Source organism: Jaminaea rosea (genome assembly GCF_003144245.1).
Source record: "Jaminaea rosea strain MCA 5214 unplaced genomic scaffold BDZ90scaffold_1, whole genome shotgun sequence".
Taxonomy (NCBI): Eukaryota; Fungi; Basidiomycota; class Exobasidiomycetes; order Microstromatales; genus Jaminaea; species Jaminaea rosea.
In genome coordinates this window covers 2,903,498-2,920,490 of record NW_020289975.1, presented here as the reverse complement: position 1 = coordinate 2,920,490, position 16,993 = coordinate 2,903,498, and the positions used below count along the sequence as shown (strand labels likewise).

The following is a 16,993-nucleotide window of genomic DNA, read 5'->3' as shown; positions in this document are numbered from 1 at the left end:
ATGAGAGCAAGGGCCCTCCCTGCCCGACAGTTGTCGTCGCTCGCTCTTGCTTTCGCCGTCGTCGCCTGTCGACGGGACACAGCAGCAGCGGCAGCAGCAGCAGCACCATCGTCACCATCTGCCATCCCCCTCACCACCCTTGACCGTATCCTCTGCTCCGTCTACTTCGCAGTGGCGGTTGGCACCTCGCTTCATCGTCTCATCGACGCTCTTTATTTTATCAACCCACGGCTACGTACGTGCTGCACATCATCTCTGAGAACTTGACGCCTCACGAATACGGTTGCGGCACATATAGTATCATCGACGCGAAAGTGGACCTCCCTTACGACTTCTACCCTCTCCCTCCCCTATTCGGTCGCCTGAACGCCAGCGACGATGTGGCAAACAACGGCGCCATTAGGCCGTGTGCCTCCTAAACTGCGGCCTATCCTTGGCACGCTCAAGGTCATGCTGGCCAGCAACGTCGTTACGGCCCTCGTCATCGGCTACGCGCTCAGTCTCAAGGTGCGCTTGCGCGGTACGCCCCACATCATCGGCATAGGACTTCCATACTAACAGCCTCTCGCGCACCGCTCGCTCGCAGGTCTTCCACATCGATAACTTCGGGTTCGGTCTCTATTTTCTCTTTATCACCACAGACTTCATCGTGCAGTTCAGCTCGGCGGTATACAATCGACGCAGAGTCAACAAGATCGCAAACAAGGCCAGGAATAGAGAACAGCGACTCATCGAGGCGGGTGTGACTCCCAAGACGCCAAGAATCATCATGACCGCCGTCGGATATCGAGAAGATGGAGAGGCGTGGCAGCGATGTCTGAGGACGCTCGATGCGCAGAGGATGATGCCGCAGGCTATTGTGTGAGTGCGCGCGCGCTCAAAGCGGCTGGGAACCGAAGCTGACGTCTCTCTCCTGACTCGCACGTCAAGGTGCTGCGTCGACGGCAACGATGCTCCCGACATGGAGATGGCGCACGGTTTCGCAGAGGCGTACGCCGATCGGGATTGTCGCATCATCCACCTCGAGGCGACGCTAGCCTCAGTCTACAAGGACGCCTTTGCAGCCAGCCTCAAGTCACTCTGCTGGAAACCACGCTCACGCTGGGCGAAATTCAAGCGCTGGTTCACAAGCATCCCGTATCCTGAAGAGGCGGCCGCCCATCTTTACGCGAGAAAGGCGCTCTACTATCACATGGTCGGGCTGCACGAAAAGGAAGACCTCACGCGCTGCTACCGTACGCTCTACACGCAGCCGCACGGTGACAAGCGGACGGCCATGTTTACTGCCTTTGCCATCAGCTTGTTCTTGGGCGCGGAAGCTGTCTTTGCGACCGACTCGGACACGCTCCTCGAGTCCAACGCGCTCCAGGAGATGTGGATCCTCCTCGATTCGGACCCTAACTACGGCGCCGTCACCGCAGACGTCAAGATTGAAAATTGGTGGGTGTCTGTCCGCCGACGTGACCGTCACAGTTCTGACCTTCAATCCCTCCCTCCCGACAGGAAGGACTCGTTCATATCGCTGCAGTCGCGCCTCCGCTACTGGATGGCCTTCAATATCGAGCGCGCCTGCCAATCGACCTTTCGCTGCGTCACCTGCATTTCAGGCCCAATGGCCCTCTACCGTGCCCATGATCTCGACTCCATCATCGGCATGTGGCTTTGCCAGACCTTCCTCGGCACCCACACTACATTCGGAGATGATCGACACCTCACCAATTGCTTGCTGGGAAAAGGACTGCGAACCGCCTACACTCACCGTACCTGCTGCCATTCGGAGAGCCCCTCGACCTTCATTCGCTGGATCCGCCAGCAGACACGCTGGTCCAAGTCCTTCTACCGCGAGGCCATCTGGTTTCCACGCGCTTTTGCTTATCACCACATCTGGCTCGGCGTGGAGACGTTGAAGCAGGGGCTGTACCCATTCATTCTCCTCGCCACCGTCTTCAACATCCTTTACGGCCAGACGCCGTGGCTGCGTTTGTGCACCTGGGCAGGAACCATGTTCGCCACTGCGGGTCTCAAAGGGGTCTTGGCCTGCATCATCTCCAAGGATTGGCGCATGCTCCTCTTCCCTGGCTACCCGTTGCTCTACTTCTTTGGCTTGCTACCCTCGAAGCTCCTCGCCCTGACCACCATGGGCAAGACCAGCTGGGGCACCTCAGCTCGCTCTTCCGCCGAACGTAGTCGTGGCGAGTCGTTTGGGCAAAAGTCCTGGCATGTGGGGCACCTGGTCATCTTCTACCTTGCGCTGATCACGGGCCTGGCGCACTTTGTCGTTCACATGACGCACATCAACTGGGTGTGGTTCTTGCCAATGTTCACCATCGTGCCTGCGACGATGCTGTACTGGGACGAATTGCCTTTCAAGTATTGGTTCCGCAAGCTCAAGCCGAACAAGAAGAAGAGGAACAGGTGCGTAGCCGGCATGCAGCTTGATCATCGCCATTTGCACGCTGAGCTGACCCACGTTGCATCCCCGACCGCAGAGCATCAATGGTCGCGTCCCCGCTATTCGGCCACTCCATCATGCAACCACCGAATGTACGCGTTCGTGTCGACTCGGAAGGAACCGCCGTCTCAAGCCAGCTGCTCAATCCAGCCACTGCCACGCACCGCTCGAGTGGCACATTGCACCCAGAGATGGCCTTCTACCACGATCAGCACATCCCAGGCCCACACATGCTCCACTCGTTTCGACGAGCGAGCACACGCGCAGACTGGTCTTCGGCGGAGAGCTCCCTGGATACGCGCATGGCAGAAACGGGCGGAGCAGCAACTGCGGCGCAAGTGGCGAGGTATCGTGCCTTCGATTACGGTGCCGGTGGGAGCGGAAGTAGTGGCTTCGACACGCCGCCCTATCCTCCTTACCAAACGCAAGCCTTCGCTAGCAGTGCGTTCGGCGGCCTGGGCGGTTCTCAGCAATATCGTCCACCCTTTGCTCCCGTCGAAAATCGACGCAAGAGCCCGCAAGACATTCTTGACTCCGGGCAGCTCTGGCCTAGCCTTCCCCCACCTGTCGTGAGCGCAAAGGGAGCATGGGTGTGGCGCCCTGCTTCTCGCGAGACGTCGCACAGTGGGCATGGGAGTGCAGAGGGAAGCAGCTCTGGTGGAACTGGCGGGAAAGATCGTACCCAGGACACTAAGCCTAGTGCTGAGGGTCCGCGCATCCTCTCTCGCACCCCCTCTTGGCTCGGCACGCCATGCACGCCACCAAGCGCTGCGCCTCCTTACCCCGACAGCCGAGGTAGCCCCTACATTGCGCCAGCGGAGAAGTTGCCCGGGACGGGGCATCGCGGCGGGGAGTGGGTGGGACGACTAGCATCTGCAAGGGCCAGTGTGAGTTCGGTGGCAGAGAACCCCTTCGTCTACTCCGCGGCGGAGGAGTACCAGAGCGGCAGTCTCTCCACGTCATCCTCGAGCGGGCACCTCGCTGGAGCCGACGAAATAGGCGCAAGGCCTCGCGGTCCATTCTTGGGACCATATGGCAACTACGATGCGGCAACGTATGGTCTCAGCAGTGGCAGCGCTCAAAATCACACCAACGGCGGCGAAAGCAACAGGAGCAGCAGTAATACCTCCCTCTCTCAGCTTCTCGCATCAAACAGTGCCGGCACCCCGCCCAGCAGACGCTCCTACCTTGTCGACGGGACTCTCTTCTCACCCGTGTCGAGCGCGAGGACTAGTGACGCCTTTGCTGGCTCACCGGCCAAGGTGACGCCGCGCTCCCCTCCTTCGAGGCTCGAGGTGCACTTGCCAGCTCCATCAACTCCTCCTTCGCCTATCACCTCTCCGTCCCCGATCACCTCGCCCTCGCCGAGCAGGCAGCCATTGTTGCCCGACAATAATTCGCCTGGGATCTACCATCTCGCCGGTCGAGGAGGGATCTCCTCTTGCGACTTGGCGCCAGCCGACGCGCCTGGGCACGGCGAGGAAGCCACAGCCAGTCTTCTCGAGCAGTCTGCCCATGGCGCAAGATACGAAGACCCTTTCACCGATGAGAACGTTCCTCGTGGTGGGGCGCGACCCAAGCTTCGCGTCGCCCCAGGCACCGCAGCGGCCATGGCTGCCAGGCCAGCTCCGCCACCACCCCCCTTCGCAGCCTCCTCTGAAGATATCACTGCCGCCGCCGCCGTTGCCTCGTCCTCCGAGGCTCTCCTGCTCGTCAACAGCAAGGTCAATCTCGCATCGGCGGAGAAGGCTGTGTGGGGGAGTGAGGGGCAACGACGTCGTCCTGCGGGCATCGTCGGCGGGAAAATGCTGCTTCCCGCTGCGCAGATCAGCGAAGGCGCTAGTGAGAAGGAAAAGGGCGTAATCACAATCGATGAGGAGTGGGTGAGGGGTCGTGCTGGAGTAGGGGCGAGGAGCACGACATACGGCGGGATCATCAGTCATTACCAGGACCTGTGACAGAGGATGAGCGCGGGAAGGCATACAATGCTCCGTACGCAGCTCTCCTTGCTCAGACGACTGGACGACATCAACGATCGGCAAGCATGTTCGATGAACAGTCTTCACTTCTTCCCGCTCTCTCCCCCCAATGTTCCCCTCTCATGTGCGCTCCACCTCGTTGCTCCTGCTCTTCCTCTTCCTGCTGCCCCGAGGCACGCACGTGCTCCTCACCCGAACAGATTTTTATTTGCGCTCGACACTCGACGCCTGATCCCATGACTGCTTGTAAATGACGCTGTAGATGACGTGGTATTTCGTTCGTAGCCCCGCAGCTACTTCTTGAGCGGTTTCATGGCTATCTCCTCGCTGGACCCCTTGTGGCCATTCGCACCACCACTGCCGTTCGCTCCTCTACCAAAGACACTCGATGGCGCCGCCATGAACGGCTTGCGTACATCATCCGTCCCCTCGCCAGCCTCATCGTCCTCTGCCTCGTCGAACAGAACGTGCGGCGCTGCTTCGGTCCCTGTCTCTCCCCTTGTCTGCCCAGTCTCCTCCCTTCCACTCCCCACCAATCCATATCCCACCTCGCTCTGCATCTCTCTCCTGATGGCGTACCTTTCCGCCAGTAAGACCGCACCCGTCGCATGGGCGAGCATGGCTCCCCACCAGAAGAGGGAGGTGGGGATGCTCGAGGAGTACCAGGATGTGAGGAGCAGGTGCACCAGGTGAAGTGTGACGACGTGGTCAAGGATGTGCTTCGGTCGACGCACTACTGTTGTGAGGAGGAAGACACTGCGTGTGGGGAAGAAGACGAGCGAGAGATCAGTAAACAGGACACTGCGTTTCTGGACGCGACCGCGACTACTCACTCAACCCCACAAGCGACAGCCCAGGCCGCAGCGATTGCCCATCCCCTACTCGGGTCCCTCGAAATCTTCCATTCCCACTGCTCCACATCACCCTCCGCCTCGGTGGCCGCACTAGCCGCCACATCAGCCATCTCAGCTTGTTGCTCTGCCACCTCCTCGCCTGCTGCCTGCGGACTCGTGGGAGGAATGACATCGCCCACCCTCAGTATCTTGCCCACGTCAATCACGACGGGCTTTCTAGCCTGTTGCGCAACATCGCCCACCCAAACGCTCCCCATCCTCCAGCTTGCTGCCGCAACCCGATCCCCCTCATCCATCCCACCCAACAACTCCTCCTTGCTCACGCCTTTGCGCCAACTCAAAAAATCCTCCCCGAGTGGACTCCAATCAAACGTCCGCCTCGCGCCCAACTCGCGCCAGTCCAGGACCATGCCCACTTGTGCTGGACCGCCTTCGAAGTTGAGGGCCGTAGGAGAGGCGGAGAAGAGGGAGAGGAGTGGGGGGATGAGGATCGAGAGGGTGAGGTAGTGCAGGGTTTGGACGGTGAGGATCTGGAAGAAGGTGGCGGGGGAGTCGAGCCCGCCAGAGCTGGTGGGAGGGACTTGAAACGAAGAGGTAATAGAAGCCATGCTGTTTGTAATGCGGCAGAGCCGCGGATGTCGAGTTTGTGATCGTGTTGGTGAGGAAGGTTGGGAGGGAAGATGGCGAGGGATGGAGAGAGAGACGAAAGACGTCTTCGCACGAGCCGAGGAAATGGAGGCGCAGCGAGGTCCAGTTCCGCCGTGCCGAAAGCAACACTTTGTACCTTTTTGCCCCATTGCTCCCGACTTGCCCTTCCTCCCACGTCTCTTACTTCTTCCCAGCAGTGCATTCGAGCAGATCTCCTCCCTTCTGCTGCCGTCACGCAGCATGGTGACCATGCAGGCCAATGGCAGGCCCGCAGTAGCAGGACAAGATCGTCGTCCCTCTCTCGCGACGCTCGCTGCAACCTTGGCCCCAGCATGGCTACCCCTCCTGACCCTCATCTTCGGCGGTTGCTGCAGTAATGCCGTATTTCTCGAACTCTCCACTCGTCAAGCACCGCAGCTAGGGACGTTGATCACGCTGTTGCAATTCTTCTTTACTATGCTGCTCGCATTGCCTGCGCAGCTGGAGCGAGCACCCTCCTCTTCACCAAAGACATCTTCAACGGGGGGGATCCCGTTCGTGGGCTGGAGACTCAAGAGCAGGGCGGTGCCAATGAGTCGCTGGGCGGTACAAGTGGTACTATACGCCACGACTAGCCTTCTCAACAATGTTGCATTCGCGTACGAGGTGCCCATGCCCGTGCATATCATCTTCCGCAGCGGAGGGTTGGTGGTGAATATGTTGATGGGGTGGGTCGTCAGAGGCAGAAGGTGAATATATGCGCGGATCAGGTCGCAGCAAGAAGATCAACAGCTGACACTCTCCTTCTTCGTCCGCGCAGATACTCCCCTCTCCAGGTTCTGTCGGTCATCCTCGTGACAGGAGGAGTAGTCCTGTCCACCCTGTCAACGCAGCCCTCTACACCCTCTACCAGCTCGGCCGGCTCAGCTCCGCCCGTCTCCAACTACCTGACAGGCATCTCCCTCCTCACCCTTGCTCTCTTCCTCTCCTCTCTGATGGGTCTCTGGCAAGAAGCCACCTTCGCCGTCTACGGACGCGATACGTGGCGTGAGGCTCTCTTCTACTCTCACGCTCTCTCCCTCCCTCTGGTGCTAGGTACCCGCTACTCGGATGTCCGTGGCGAGGTGCAAGCCGTTCTCAAATCGCCGCAAGTCGTCCTCCCCTCGCAATTGGGAGGAGCAAAGATGCCAAGCTTGATTCCCCTCTTGACGCTCAACGTGCTCACCCAGTTGGCATGCATCAACGGCGTCAATCGGCTGACAGCTCGCGTGAGCTCAGTAGCCGTCACCCTTGTGCTCGTCGTGCGCAAGGCGGCCAGCCTGGCCATTTCTGTCTTGGTCTTGAATAGGGGAAAAGACCAGGGCGATACCTCCGGCTTGGTAACGGGGGCCATCGCTGTGGGTGCGGGGACCGTCATGTATGCTTGGGCTGCTTCGAGATCGACGGTAGGTGTGAAGGAGGAGACTGGTGGAGCGGGACAAGAGGAGAAGCAGAAGTCCGCTGATGCTGCGGTTACCTCGGCGAGAGAGACAAGAAGCACAACAGCAGCGACCAAACGAGCGCGCCCAGTGTTGTGATGTGACGTGTCATAATGTTCAAAGTGTGCTCTGTATAGAAATCTACATCTAATCCCCCGTCTACTTCCTCGGCTGCCCTCTCATGAAATCATCGCCTCATCCTCGTTTCCTGGCGTCGCTGTAGTCGACTCTCCACCTTCAACCTTGGACGGCCTGAAGTCGACAATACCCATCACCATGGCTTCATCCCCTCGTCTGGCCACCCATACCACTCGATCGTCACGGAAGCCGAGCTTCCAAACACTTTCCATGCGAAGATCGACTGGCGTTCTTGTCTCCGCATTCTCCCCGCTGACCTGCGCAGACGTCGCACCTCCTGCCATCGTCGATGCTGCTCCACCCGTGCCCCCGGCCGCCGGGGCAGCAAACATCGTAGCTGCCGGCCCAACCAGCTCTCGCACAAAGCTTCCATCATGCAGATTCCAAAGCCTCACAGTCCCATCGTTGCCCCCCGTCAGCACAAAGTGCTCGTCAAATTGAATGCACGAGATCGAGTTGTCGTGCGCACAGATGGCGTAGAGGGCTTGCACGCTTGTTGCCGTCGAGGAGCCGAGCGAAGGTGAGGCGGCGGTGGTGGAACCTGGTCGGACGTCCGCTATTGCTGAAGGTGGAAGACGGGTCGGATAGCGCGACGATGTGTTGGTGGTGGAGGACGTGGCGCCCGGTGGCCACGAGGTCGTGGTGGGTGGAGCGGAGGCGAGGGCTCGACCTCCCGCAGCAGCACTTGTCGCTCCCCTGCCGGGGACTGCGCCTCCAATGGAATACGCGATGATCCTCCCATCCGACCCGCCCGAGATCAAGATCCCGTTGACTAGCTGCAGCTGACCAACCAGCATGGTATGGCCTTGGAGGAGCGCAATTGGCTCGCCACTGACCGCGTCCCAAACCCTGACCGTCGAGTCTAGGCTCCCCGTCGCAACACGTAGCCCATCGAATCCAATACAGTAGATCTGGTTGTAGTGTCCTCGCAGAACGTGAAGGCACTCCCCTGTGTCCACATCCCAAATGCGGCAGGTACAGTCGTACGACCCGCTCGCGACCTTGTTGCCCGCCACCTCGAGACAACGCACAGAATTGATGTGGCCGGCGAGGACGCGCAGGCCTTCGCCCTTTTCTACATCCCAGACACGCACCGTCGAGTCGCGCCCACCGGAGACGGCTACTGGCCTGCCCTCGAGGACGCGCAAGCATCGCACGGTGCTGTGATGCCCGCGAAGGGAGTGGAGAATCTGCCCCGTGGACAGGTCCCAGACTTTGAGCTCGCGATCACACCCTCCAGAGATGAGGAGGGCAGTCTCATTGCCGAAACCGCGAGTGGACGAGCAAAGCGTCCCGTTGCCTAACGCGGAGCCGCCAATGCCCATTGAGAAGCCTTCGTAAGGTGTGGACGACGAGGAGGAGGTGGAGGTGGAAGAGTCGGATTCGGCGCCATCATCATCGTCGTCGTCGTCGTGATGCATATCGACGTCCTCTGCCTCGTCGGCGACGTGCGGCGACGAAGGATTGCTCTGAGCCGTTCTGTAGCTGGCATCACCCGTGCTGGCACCCATAGCTGCATCGCTACTACTAGACGTCGATTGCGTCTCAGCGGTCTTTGCCTTCCCTTTGCCCTTGCGCTGCTTCTTCTTGGCGCCGCGCGTCTTGCTCACCAACGCTAGACACCACACCCCACTCTCATGCCTACCCTGGAGCGTCCTCTCAAACTCTCCCGAGCGCGCATCGAAGAGGTGGATCTTCCCATTGGCCATGCCCACCACAAGCCAGCGCTCGTCCATCGCCATGCATGTGCATACTGACCCACTCTCGGTGGAGACATGATGGGTGAGAAGATGCCCGCCACGATGCCAATTGGACTCGGTTAGGTAGTTGCGCTTGAAGTGTGCTTTGTAGCTGAAAGGGTGCGGCTGCTGCGGCTGCGCTTCCGCGGGAGGAGGCATGCCGTGCGTGTACGTTGCAGAGCGCGGTACGCTGCCCGAGGGCTGTGAGTCAGGCCTGCTCATGCCTAGACCCATGGTAGAGGAGTTCAAGGAAGAGCGAGAGCGCAGCTCACCAGAAGAGGAGCTCCTCCCCAGACCTAAAGAATGTGAGGCGACGTTTGCGCTCCTCGAAGCATTGGGGCCGGCGACCATGACATCATCCCGTTCGGCGTTTTCATTGTCGGCGTGACTGCTGTCATTGCTGCCATTCGCGAACCTCATCCCACCAGTGACGTCGACGGGGGGATTGCTGGCGCTCCCGCTTCCGTTGACACGGTTCAGGGCAGCGGGTAAGTGGATGTACTCTCCCAGCCCCCAAGGAAGGCCGAGACCGCTCGCCCAGCTCAATGTTGGTCCTGAAGTTGAAGTACTGCCGTAGCGTTCTAGGAACCCGGGGTTAGCTCCCACCCCTGTTAGGATGGGCAGACGAGAGCGCGCGGTCGGCGAGACGGCGGGATTGGCGGGTGGTTGCGAGGATGGGTGGCCGGTTGAGAGCCAGCCCAGACCTCGGGAAGCGGAGGATGCAGCTGCGGTCGGGTCGCTGCTTGTTGATGGGCGACGCTGTTGCGACGACGAGGAAGAAGGTTGAGCCCTACTCCCTTGTTCTTGCGCCGCAGCCAGATTCTCCGCCATGAGGATTTGGTCAAGCTGCTCGTAGAAGCGTGCGGAGAGGTCAGCGCTCGATGCCCCGTCATTCTCTTGCTGCTGCTGCTGCTGCTGCTGCTGCTGCTTTGCGAGAAAGAGGTCATGCAGCGCCCGCAATTCATCTCGCGCCTTGACGGGGTCGAGACCTCGCTCTCTATACCGCCTGTAGAGTGAGGCAAGGAAGAGGGACTCGCTCGTCGATGCAGGCGGCCCTGCGCGACTGCGCTTCGACTTTGAAGAGGACGCAGAGCTGTCCGCACCCGCCGCGGCTGCTACTCTCGGATAGACGCTTGATGGTCTTCTGTATCGATAGCGGTACTTGAGACACATTGCTTCCCATGTATGCTCGTCGTTGACCAAGCTCCTCCAAAAGCGGCTGACCTGGCTGCAACGAGCCAGCGTCGCCGGGTCATCGATGAAGCTTAGCACTTGCAAGCTGACCTCGATGGGCAGCGCAGATAGGAAGTCGATGCGCAGGCGCGAAGCGATGAAGGTGGAAATCTGCGCCAGCTCGCGAGAGGAGAGGAGCATAAGCAGGTCGGAGATGAGGGTGAGCCGCGCTGAGGGAGCCAAGGTGGGGAGGAGTGCTGTCGCTGCTCGTGTGAGCGACTGAGGGTCGATATGAGCACTGGAAGACCAGGGGGGATTGGATCCGCTCCCACTCAGAGGGGAGACGAGCTGCTCGCTCGACTCGAGGTGATCGCTATATGCTGCTCCTCCGGATCCTGCCCCGCCAGCTGGATCGTGCCCCTCGTGGGCGTTGAAGTGAGCAGGACGAGGTCGAGGCGAAGGGGCAGGTGTAGGCGGGGAGATGGGCATCCTAACCGCTGTTGCCGCCTGATGTACTGAGATGGGAGGCGGCTGCCCACTCGAGGATGAGGAGGATGCTGATGCTGACGCCGAGTCATGGGAGTGAGAATGCGAGGCCATGCCGCCGCCAGGCGAAGTCGCGGGGCGATGAGGCAGCATCTTCGCGAAGATTAGAGGCGCAGTCTGAGTCTTGGCATCGCCCGTGGCTACCAGCTGAGAATGCCGGTAAGAAAGAGGAGAAATGGATTGGATATGTGAAGTGGAATCAAGAGTGAGGCAGGCAGACGACTCTCGCCCCGCGACGCAAGGGCCACAACGGACGGCGACCGAGGCGGAAGCAATCGTCGGCCTGAGCGGGCGGGCAGGCCGAACGTGGGAGCCGCCGGGTCACGCAACGCTCTGGCAGGCTCCTGGTAGCACTCAATCGAGCATCGAGCATTTCGAGCATTTCGAGCATCTCTACACAAAAGCGGGAAGTAAAGGACAAAAAATACAGAGAGAGCCATTCATCCGCGCTTCACAGCTTTAGCCGGCCACCGAAGCGCGCCCGTGTCGCAGCATTCACCTCCGTCCTGACGCCGTGCAACGCCTCCTTCCACCCTTGCACGGCAGCCTCCACGGTCTTGTCCACCTCGGTGTCGACCGTCTCTTCCCAACCTCGTAGCAGGCTTTGCACCTTTTCCAAATCGCACATGCGACTACCGGGTATACCATCGGCACTTATGCTGCCAACGAGGAAGCGCGTGAATCTATTCACATCATTCGGTCTAGGTGCTCTGGTCGCGTAGCGTTGCACCCACGAAGTGAGGAGGGAATGAACGTCCTCGAACGACCAGCGGCGCAAGATGGAAGGCAGAGCTTGTTCGCCTTCCTCGGTAGCTTTAGCCTCCTCTCGCCCTGCGACGGGCATCGCAGTGAGATACGTCCTCTCATCGTCTACATCTAGAGCCCCCCGCGCCTTCTCCGCATCAAGGCGACGCTCGTCGGCAAGACTCATCTCTTGATGCCTCTTCCCAGCGACCGAGCGTGCATCTTTACCCCTCGCCTCACGACTGTGCGCCAGCAGCGTCTCGCGCTGCACACTGGAGGGAAGGGCGGCGAACACACCTGCGTCGATGCCAAGAGCGAGCAATTGCGAGGCGCTGATGGTTGACGGATCTGAGTGAGTCGAGGATGCGGGCTTGTCCTTTTCAAGGCGCAGCGGGGCTGGTGGATTGCGAGCAATTGCTGGGAATTGAAGAAGGCGCTGGCTCGAAGGTGAGGTGCCTGTGCCGCCTTTCATCGCTGCAAGCTGACGCTTAGATGGGGAGGCCGAAAGGGAGCGACTCATGCCCGTGGCTGCAGCTGCAGCTGCTGATCGAGTCGTGGCCATCCTGCGGCTTTCACGAAGCACCTCATCTCGGATGGAAGGGGGAAGCTCGCCGAGGACGGACGGATCCAGCTGCGACATTGTGGGCAGAGGGAGCGCAGGGCCAGCAGGGGGGGCGTTCTTGCCTGGCCCTACCCCACGTCTCGTCGCCGCTGCTCGATCGAAGGGCGTAGGTAGGCGGTGTAAGTTGAGAGCTACCTGCCGTGGCGCAGGTGCCCGGGTCGGAGGCGGTGGCAATGGCGGGCGCGGCGTAGGCTCCAACGACTGGGAGCGAGTGGGGAGGGGCAGCTGCGGTGGCGCTTCGACTGGACGTGCTGGGCTGTCGACGAGCGAAGGCATCGGCATCGCCGGTTCCAAGGGAGGCTTCGTCGGTGAGGTTGGTGGACTTGGCTGCCTTTGAGAGCGCAGCGCAGATGGACCTGGCGTCAGGGCAGAGTGCTCTTCTTCCTCATTACTTTCGTCATCCTCGTCCACGTCGACCCTCCTCGGCAACTTGGACGGAGTCACCGGCGCGCTGGCAAAGTTGAGCAACCTCTGCCCCGGCTTCGCCTTGATCACGCCAGGCTCCGTCGGCTCCAATTTGGTACAGCTGATCCCGATCCCCCTCAATTCTCTCGGATCAGCGTTCAGCCCCTTGATCAGCTTCCACGCAGCCTTGAATATGAGCTCTTGCTCGTTTGTGGCTCCGCCGCCAGGCCCCGTCAATGCGCAGCTACGATTGTGCACATCGCATACCCCGTGGCCGAGGAACTTGGGAGCCTCCACTGGGGCAGCAGGGTCACGTACCATGATGGTGACGTTTGCCTGCTTGCCCTTCAGCTTGTAGCCCGCGAGACGGTTCGCCACCTCCTCTGACAGGTTGCGAACGAAGCGCTCCGCCTCTTCTTGACTCTTGAAGCGGATGGCATAGTTGACGGCCGCACCCACACTTTGTCGCTGCTTGGTCCCTTCGAGCTCGGCGCGATCGATGCCATGCATCTTGTCCCAGACTTGTCTTCCCAGCTTGGGACCGAGCTCGCTCATGAATTGAGACACACTGGCGGCCCGCTTTAGCTCTGCTATGTTAGCCGTGCCAAAGAGGGCTTGGAAACGGTGTCGCGTCGAGTATCCCACGCCTTGTAGGTCGTCGATATCCAGGTTGGAGAGGAAGTCGTCTAGCGCCGCAGGCTCGAGGTGGTACGATCCGCCGGGCTTAGCGTGCCGAGTGGCCAGACGGGCCTGCAGCGTATTGGCTCCAATGCCAATGCTGGCTTCGCAGCCTGTTCGGCGTCGAATCTCATCGCGGAGTGCTTCGGCCAGCTGCTTCTCCTCAGTCCAGCGTTCGCCCTGGCTGCTGACATGGCCGCGATAGGCATTGAGCAGCACTTTGCGTTCATCATCGTCCTCGAGAGTGGCACCGCCGCTTCGCATGGACTGCAGAAGACGCGAAACGTCGACGAGCGCTTCGTCGACAGAGACTGCCTCGATTGCATCTGCGTACGCCAATAGCAGCGAGTAGAACTGAATCGACACGTCTTTGTATCCTTCAAAATCGTACGGTATCGGCTGGACATGTGGGCAGAGCTGGCGTGCCCTCCCTAGCGACCAGCCATTGTGCACGCCAAACGAGCGTGCAACGTAATTGCACGAGGCAATTTCCGAGGTGCTCGAGGTTCCCTCGTGCGACCCGCTATGACACACGACCACAGGCTTGTCTTTGAGGTCTGGCCGGTGTCGCAGCCCCACGCTGACAAAGAAGGAATCAAAGTCGATGTGCATGATGACACGGGAGGCTCCCTTTGGAAGAGGCTGCAGATGGTCGTCCTCCCTACCGGCGTCCTTGAGCGCCTGACTGACGAGGTCTTTGAGCTCACCCTTCCATGTGCTGAGGTAGTGTAGACGCGACTTGGCAAAGTAGCCCGAGAGGAAGGATTCGCTCGTTGCGGTGTTGCGCTCCCGCCATGAGGGGGATGCCATGAGGCGGGCTGCGGTAGTGTTGGCTGAACGGCTGGCGTAAGGATGCGCGAGGGCAGCAGACTTGGAGACTGGGTCGGTACCAACCAGGGCTTCGAAGTCTTTGCGAGGCGTTTCCGGCTTGGGACGAGGAGGGGTCTCGAGGGTGGATAGCCATTCCTCCTGAGAGGCCGTGATGGGCGACGAGGTATCGGGTGTGGCCGGTCGACTGGGAGAGATCCGAGGAGGAGGAGACGATGGCTCGCGGGAGGGTGAAGGCGAGCGTGGGGGCGTCGGCTGGCGAGGTGGCGATGGCGGGCGAGCTGGGGCTGGGGCTGGCGCTGCCTTCTTGTTCTCTGCGACTGTAAAGCCAGTCAACTTCTTCTGCGCTACAGCCCTACCCCATGGCGTAGCCCCAGCGAGGTAGCCGGATTGCTTCGGCGCTGAGATCGAGGCCGGCGCAGCAAGGAAGCCATCTTGTCTCCCCTCGTTGGCGGCGACCCCAACGGGCAGTCTTTCGCTGCCAATCGCCCCACCTGCGTCTGCCTCAACTCGGAAGTTGTGCCAAGCCAGCTTTCTCCCGGCTCGTATACTCTCCATGACCCACTCCGGCCTGACGACCTTGTACTCTCGGAACTCCTCCCGCTTCTTTGGAGTCAAGTTTGAAGCAACGATGTGCGTGACTGGCTTCTTCTGATCGAGATACGCCATGAAGTTGCCGCCATGCAGTACAATGAGCCGGCGCAGCTCTTGGTACGGCGGCTCGGTATGACCTGTGATGTAGATCGTGCAGCCTTTGAAGATGGGCGGGGGTGGGGGAGATGATTGGTGGGCGTTGTCGCTGCCATCCCGGTACTTGGCCGCCGCTGCGCGCAAGGCGTCTTCCTGCTCTTTGAGCTGAGCCTCTTGCACTTTGAGTTTGGCTCGTTTGTTGCGCATGTAAGTGCTGAAATCCCCAAACCGCAGCGCATCGTACGTCGTTGACTGCATATAGTCAGGTTGCGCAGCCTTTTCGGGCGAGGCAGACGGGGAAGCATCAATGGGCGGCGATGAGGATGATGGCGAGGGTGGCGATGCGAAGCGTAACCTCTTTCGACGAGGAGACGAAGCGTCAGCAGATTCTGCCTTTTGGCTACCATCGCTCTGCGTCAGCGGTATGGCGGCGAGCGCCTCGAGGAAGCCGGCATCCTCGCCGCCGAAGGACGAGGTTCCCGATTTTTGGCTGAACGACGCTGCTGGGGGAGATGAGTCGGGACGAGCCCTTGTCTTCATTGCTGTGGGTGAATGAGGGTTGGATGGAGCATGGTGTACAGCAGCGAGGGGCAAAAATTGAGAGGAGGTCGCAAGGAGAGAGAGTAGACCGTGGTGGTGGTGGTGGTGGATGGCGTGGTGAGGACGGACGGATGGAGCTGATCCAAACACGGACGGCGGCCTGCATCATAGGCGCGTAAAGTGGCGTGGAGGCATGAGCGCCTGCGACTACGACGGCGACGCCACAGCATCTCGAGGCAGGGTGATCAAGAGGCATCGATGCGAGTGGATGGAGAAAAATAAGATACAAGATGTGAGCGATTCGTGTCGTCGTCTGCGTCCGGGTCGTCGTCTTCGTCATTGCTATCCAGCGGTCACTGGCCATTCTTCCTCCTCCAAGCCTCCTCAATCTGCCTCACAAAGTCCCTCGTTTCATGACCACCGGGGCATTCCTTCCACTCGCCTCCATCTCTGACACATATCGTCTTTCCCTCCAATTGAATCGTCGCACTCTTGATGATACCCCGCTTCTTGCTCACTTGCACGCTATCGCGCAATAATGCCCTTCCCTCGTCACCATTAGCACAGGCGCCGATTCCATCCTCGCCCTCCCATTTGGGGCCCTTGACGAGTCCGAGGCATTGCTTGGCCAGGGCGTCGGTACCGATCTGAGCAAGTCCATCGTAGTTCTGGCATTGAACAAAGTCCCAAACCTTGCGCTGTGCGGCCGAAGGGGAGAGGTCGTAGTCTTTGCCTGCTCGGGAGGGGCGAAGGGCGTGTTGCACGCACAGTTGATGGATGTTGCCGTGGCCTAGGTGAAAAGGCAGGAGGCGTACGGTTGTTATGTCAGAATAGGGTGACGAGCATATCGCTGTACCCGCTCCACTGCTACTCACACTCCTGATCGCCATGCTTGCATACCACGCCACCGACCTCGGTCACACCCACGTCATGCTGGCTACTGTCCGTGAAGTTTCCGATGTACTCAAAGCGCAGTCGCACCTTGTCATTGACCCTTTCAATGACGCTGTCAAGCGCCGTCTCAGTGAAGACGGCATCAGGACAGCGGGACATGACGCCTAGAGTCAGGTCCACACGCTGGGCAGCAAGCTCGCCAAGTGGCTGCTGGTGTTGCTGCCATCGCGTTGAGGTCACTGACGAGACCAATAGAATGAACAGCAGTGTCGTGAGGAGGAGGGGCGACATGTCGATGGAACGTATGCCGGGCAATGATGGTGGTGGTGGTGCTGATGGAAGACAAGGGTCAATGGGCCGGTCAGGTGCCCTGAGCCAAAATCGGGGTGGCTCGAGCGTCGCTCCACAACTTGGCGCCGTTCAGCCATTCTTTACCTCGTCTTCTCGCTCTTCCTACCACTTTACGAGTGCCGCAGCTGCATTCTCCTTGTCAACAACGAGGCTCAATATCCTGAACGCAGTGGCTGGCGGTCTTCCTTGGGAAAGATAGAAAGAATGGTCTGCCATCTCAAAGCCACCTACCGGCCGTGAGGCAGCTTACTATCT

At 60.0% G+C, this 16,993-nt stretch overlaps 6 protein-coding genes across 6 annotated transcripts; 2 read left to right on the top strand and 4 right to left on the bottom strand.

The window, feature by feature from the left end:
• Positions 1 to 223: 223 nt before the first annotated feature.
• Positions 224 to 4,577, top strand: BDZ90DRAFT_35197 (hypothetical protein). The gene is made up of 5 exons (XM_025509516.1): positions 224 to 507; positions 587 to 861; positions 931 to 1,440; positions 1,504 to 2,415; positions 2,490 to 4,577. Exons 1-5 carry the CDS (start codon positions 379 to 381, stop codon positions 4,408 to 4,410), a joined length of 3,747 nt encoding a protein of 1,248 aa, XP_025365724.1. The 5' UTR covers positions 224 to 378; the 3' UTR covers positions 4,411 to 4,577.
• Positions 4,387 to 6,003, bottom strand: BDZ90DRAFT_230109 (hypothetical protein). Its single transcript, XM_025505341.1, has 2 exons — positions 5,265 to 6,003; positions 4,387 to 5,187 (listed from the first exon to the last, which is right to left on the bottom strand). The coding sequence occupies exons 1-2, from the start codon at positions 5,891 to 5,893 to the stop codon at positions 4,725 to 4,727; spliced, it is 1,092 nt and encodes a 363-aa protein (XP_025365723.1). The 5' UTR covers positions 5,894 to 6,003; the 3' UTR covers positions 4,387 to 4,724.
• A 170-nt stretch (positions 6,004 to 6,173) lies between these two features.
• On the top strand, positions 6,174 to 7,489 carry BDZ90DRAFT_258146 (UAA transporter; the record flags this gene model as incomplete). Its single annotated transcript, XM_025508039.1, has 2 exons — positions 6,174 to 6,661; positions 6,733 to 7,489. The coding sequence occupies 2 exons, from the start codon at positions 6,174 to 6,176 to the stop codon at positions 7,487 to 7,489; spliced, it is 1,245 nt and encodes a 414-aa protein (XP_025365722.1).
• On the bottom strand, positions 7,482 to 11,181 carry BDZ90DRAFT_230107 (WD40 repeat-like protein). Its single transcript, XM_025505340.1, has one exon. It carries the CDS (start codon positions 10,927 to 10,929, stop codon positions 7,570 to 7,572), a length of 3,360 nt encoding a protein of 1,119 aa, XP_025365721.1. The 5' UTR covers positions 10,930 to 11,181; the 3' UTR covers positions 7,482 to 7,569.
• A 155-nt stretch (positions 11,182 to 11,336) lies between these two features.
• On the bottom strand, positions 11,337 to 15,618 carry BDZ90DRAFT_230106 (DNA repair protein). Its single transcript, XM_025505339.1, has one exon. It carries the CDS (start codon positions 15,491 to 15,493, stop codon positions 11,438 to 11,440), a length of 4,056 nt encoding a protein of 1,351 aa, XP_025365720.1. The 5' UTR covers positions 15,494 to 15,618; the 3' UTR covers positions 11,337 to 11,437.
• Positions 15,619 to 15,732: 114 nt separating this feature from the next.
• On the bottom strand, positions 15,733 to 16,807 carry BDZ90DRAFT_230105 (hypothetical protein). Its single transcript, XM_025505338.1, has 2 exons — positions 16,369 to 16,807; positions 15,733 to 16,283 (listed from the first exon to the last, which is right to left on the bottom strand). The coding sequence occupies exons 1-2, from the start codon at positions 16,676 to 16,678 to the stop codon at positions 15,847 to 15,849; spliced, it is 747 nt and encodes a 248-aa protein (XP_025365719.1). The 5' UTR covers positions 16,679 to 16,807; the 3' UTR covers positions 15,733 to 15,846.
• Positions 16,808 to 16,993: the final 186 nt, after the last annotated feature.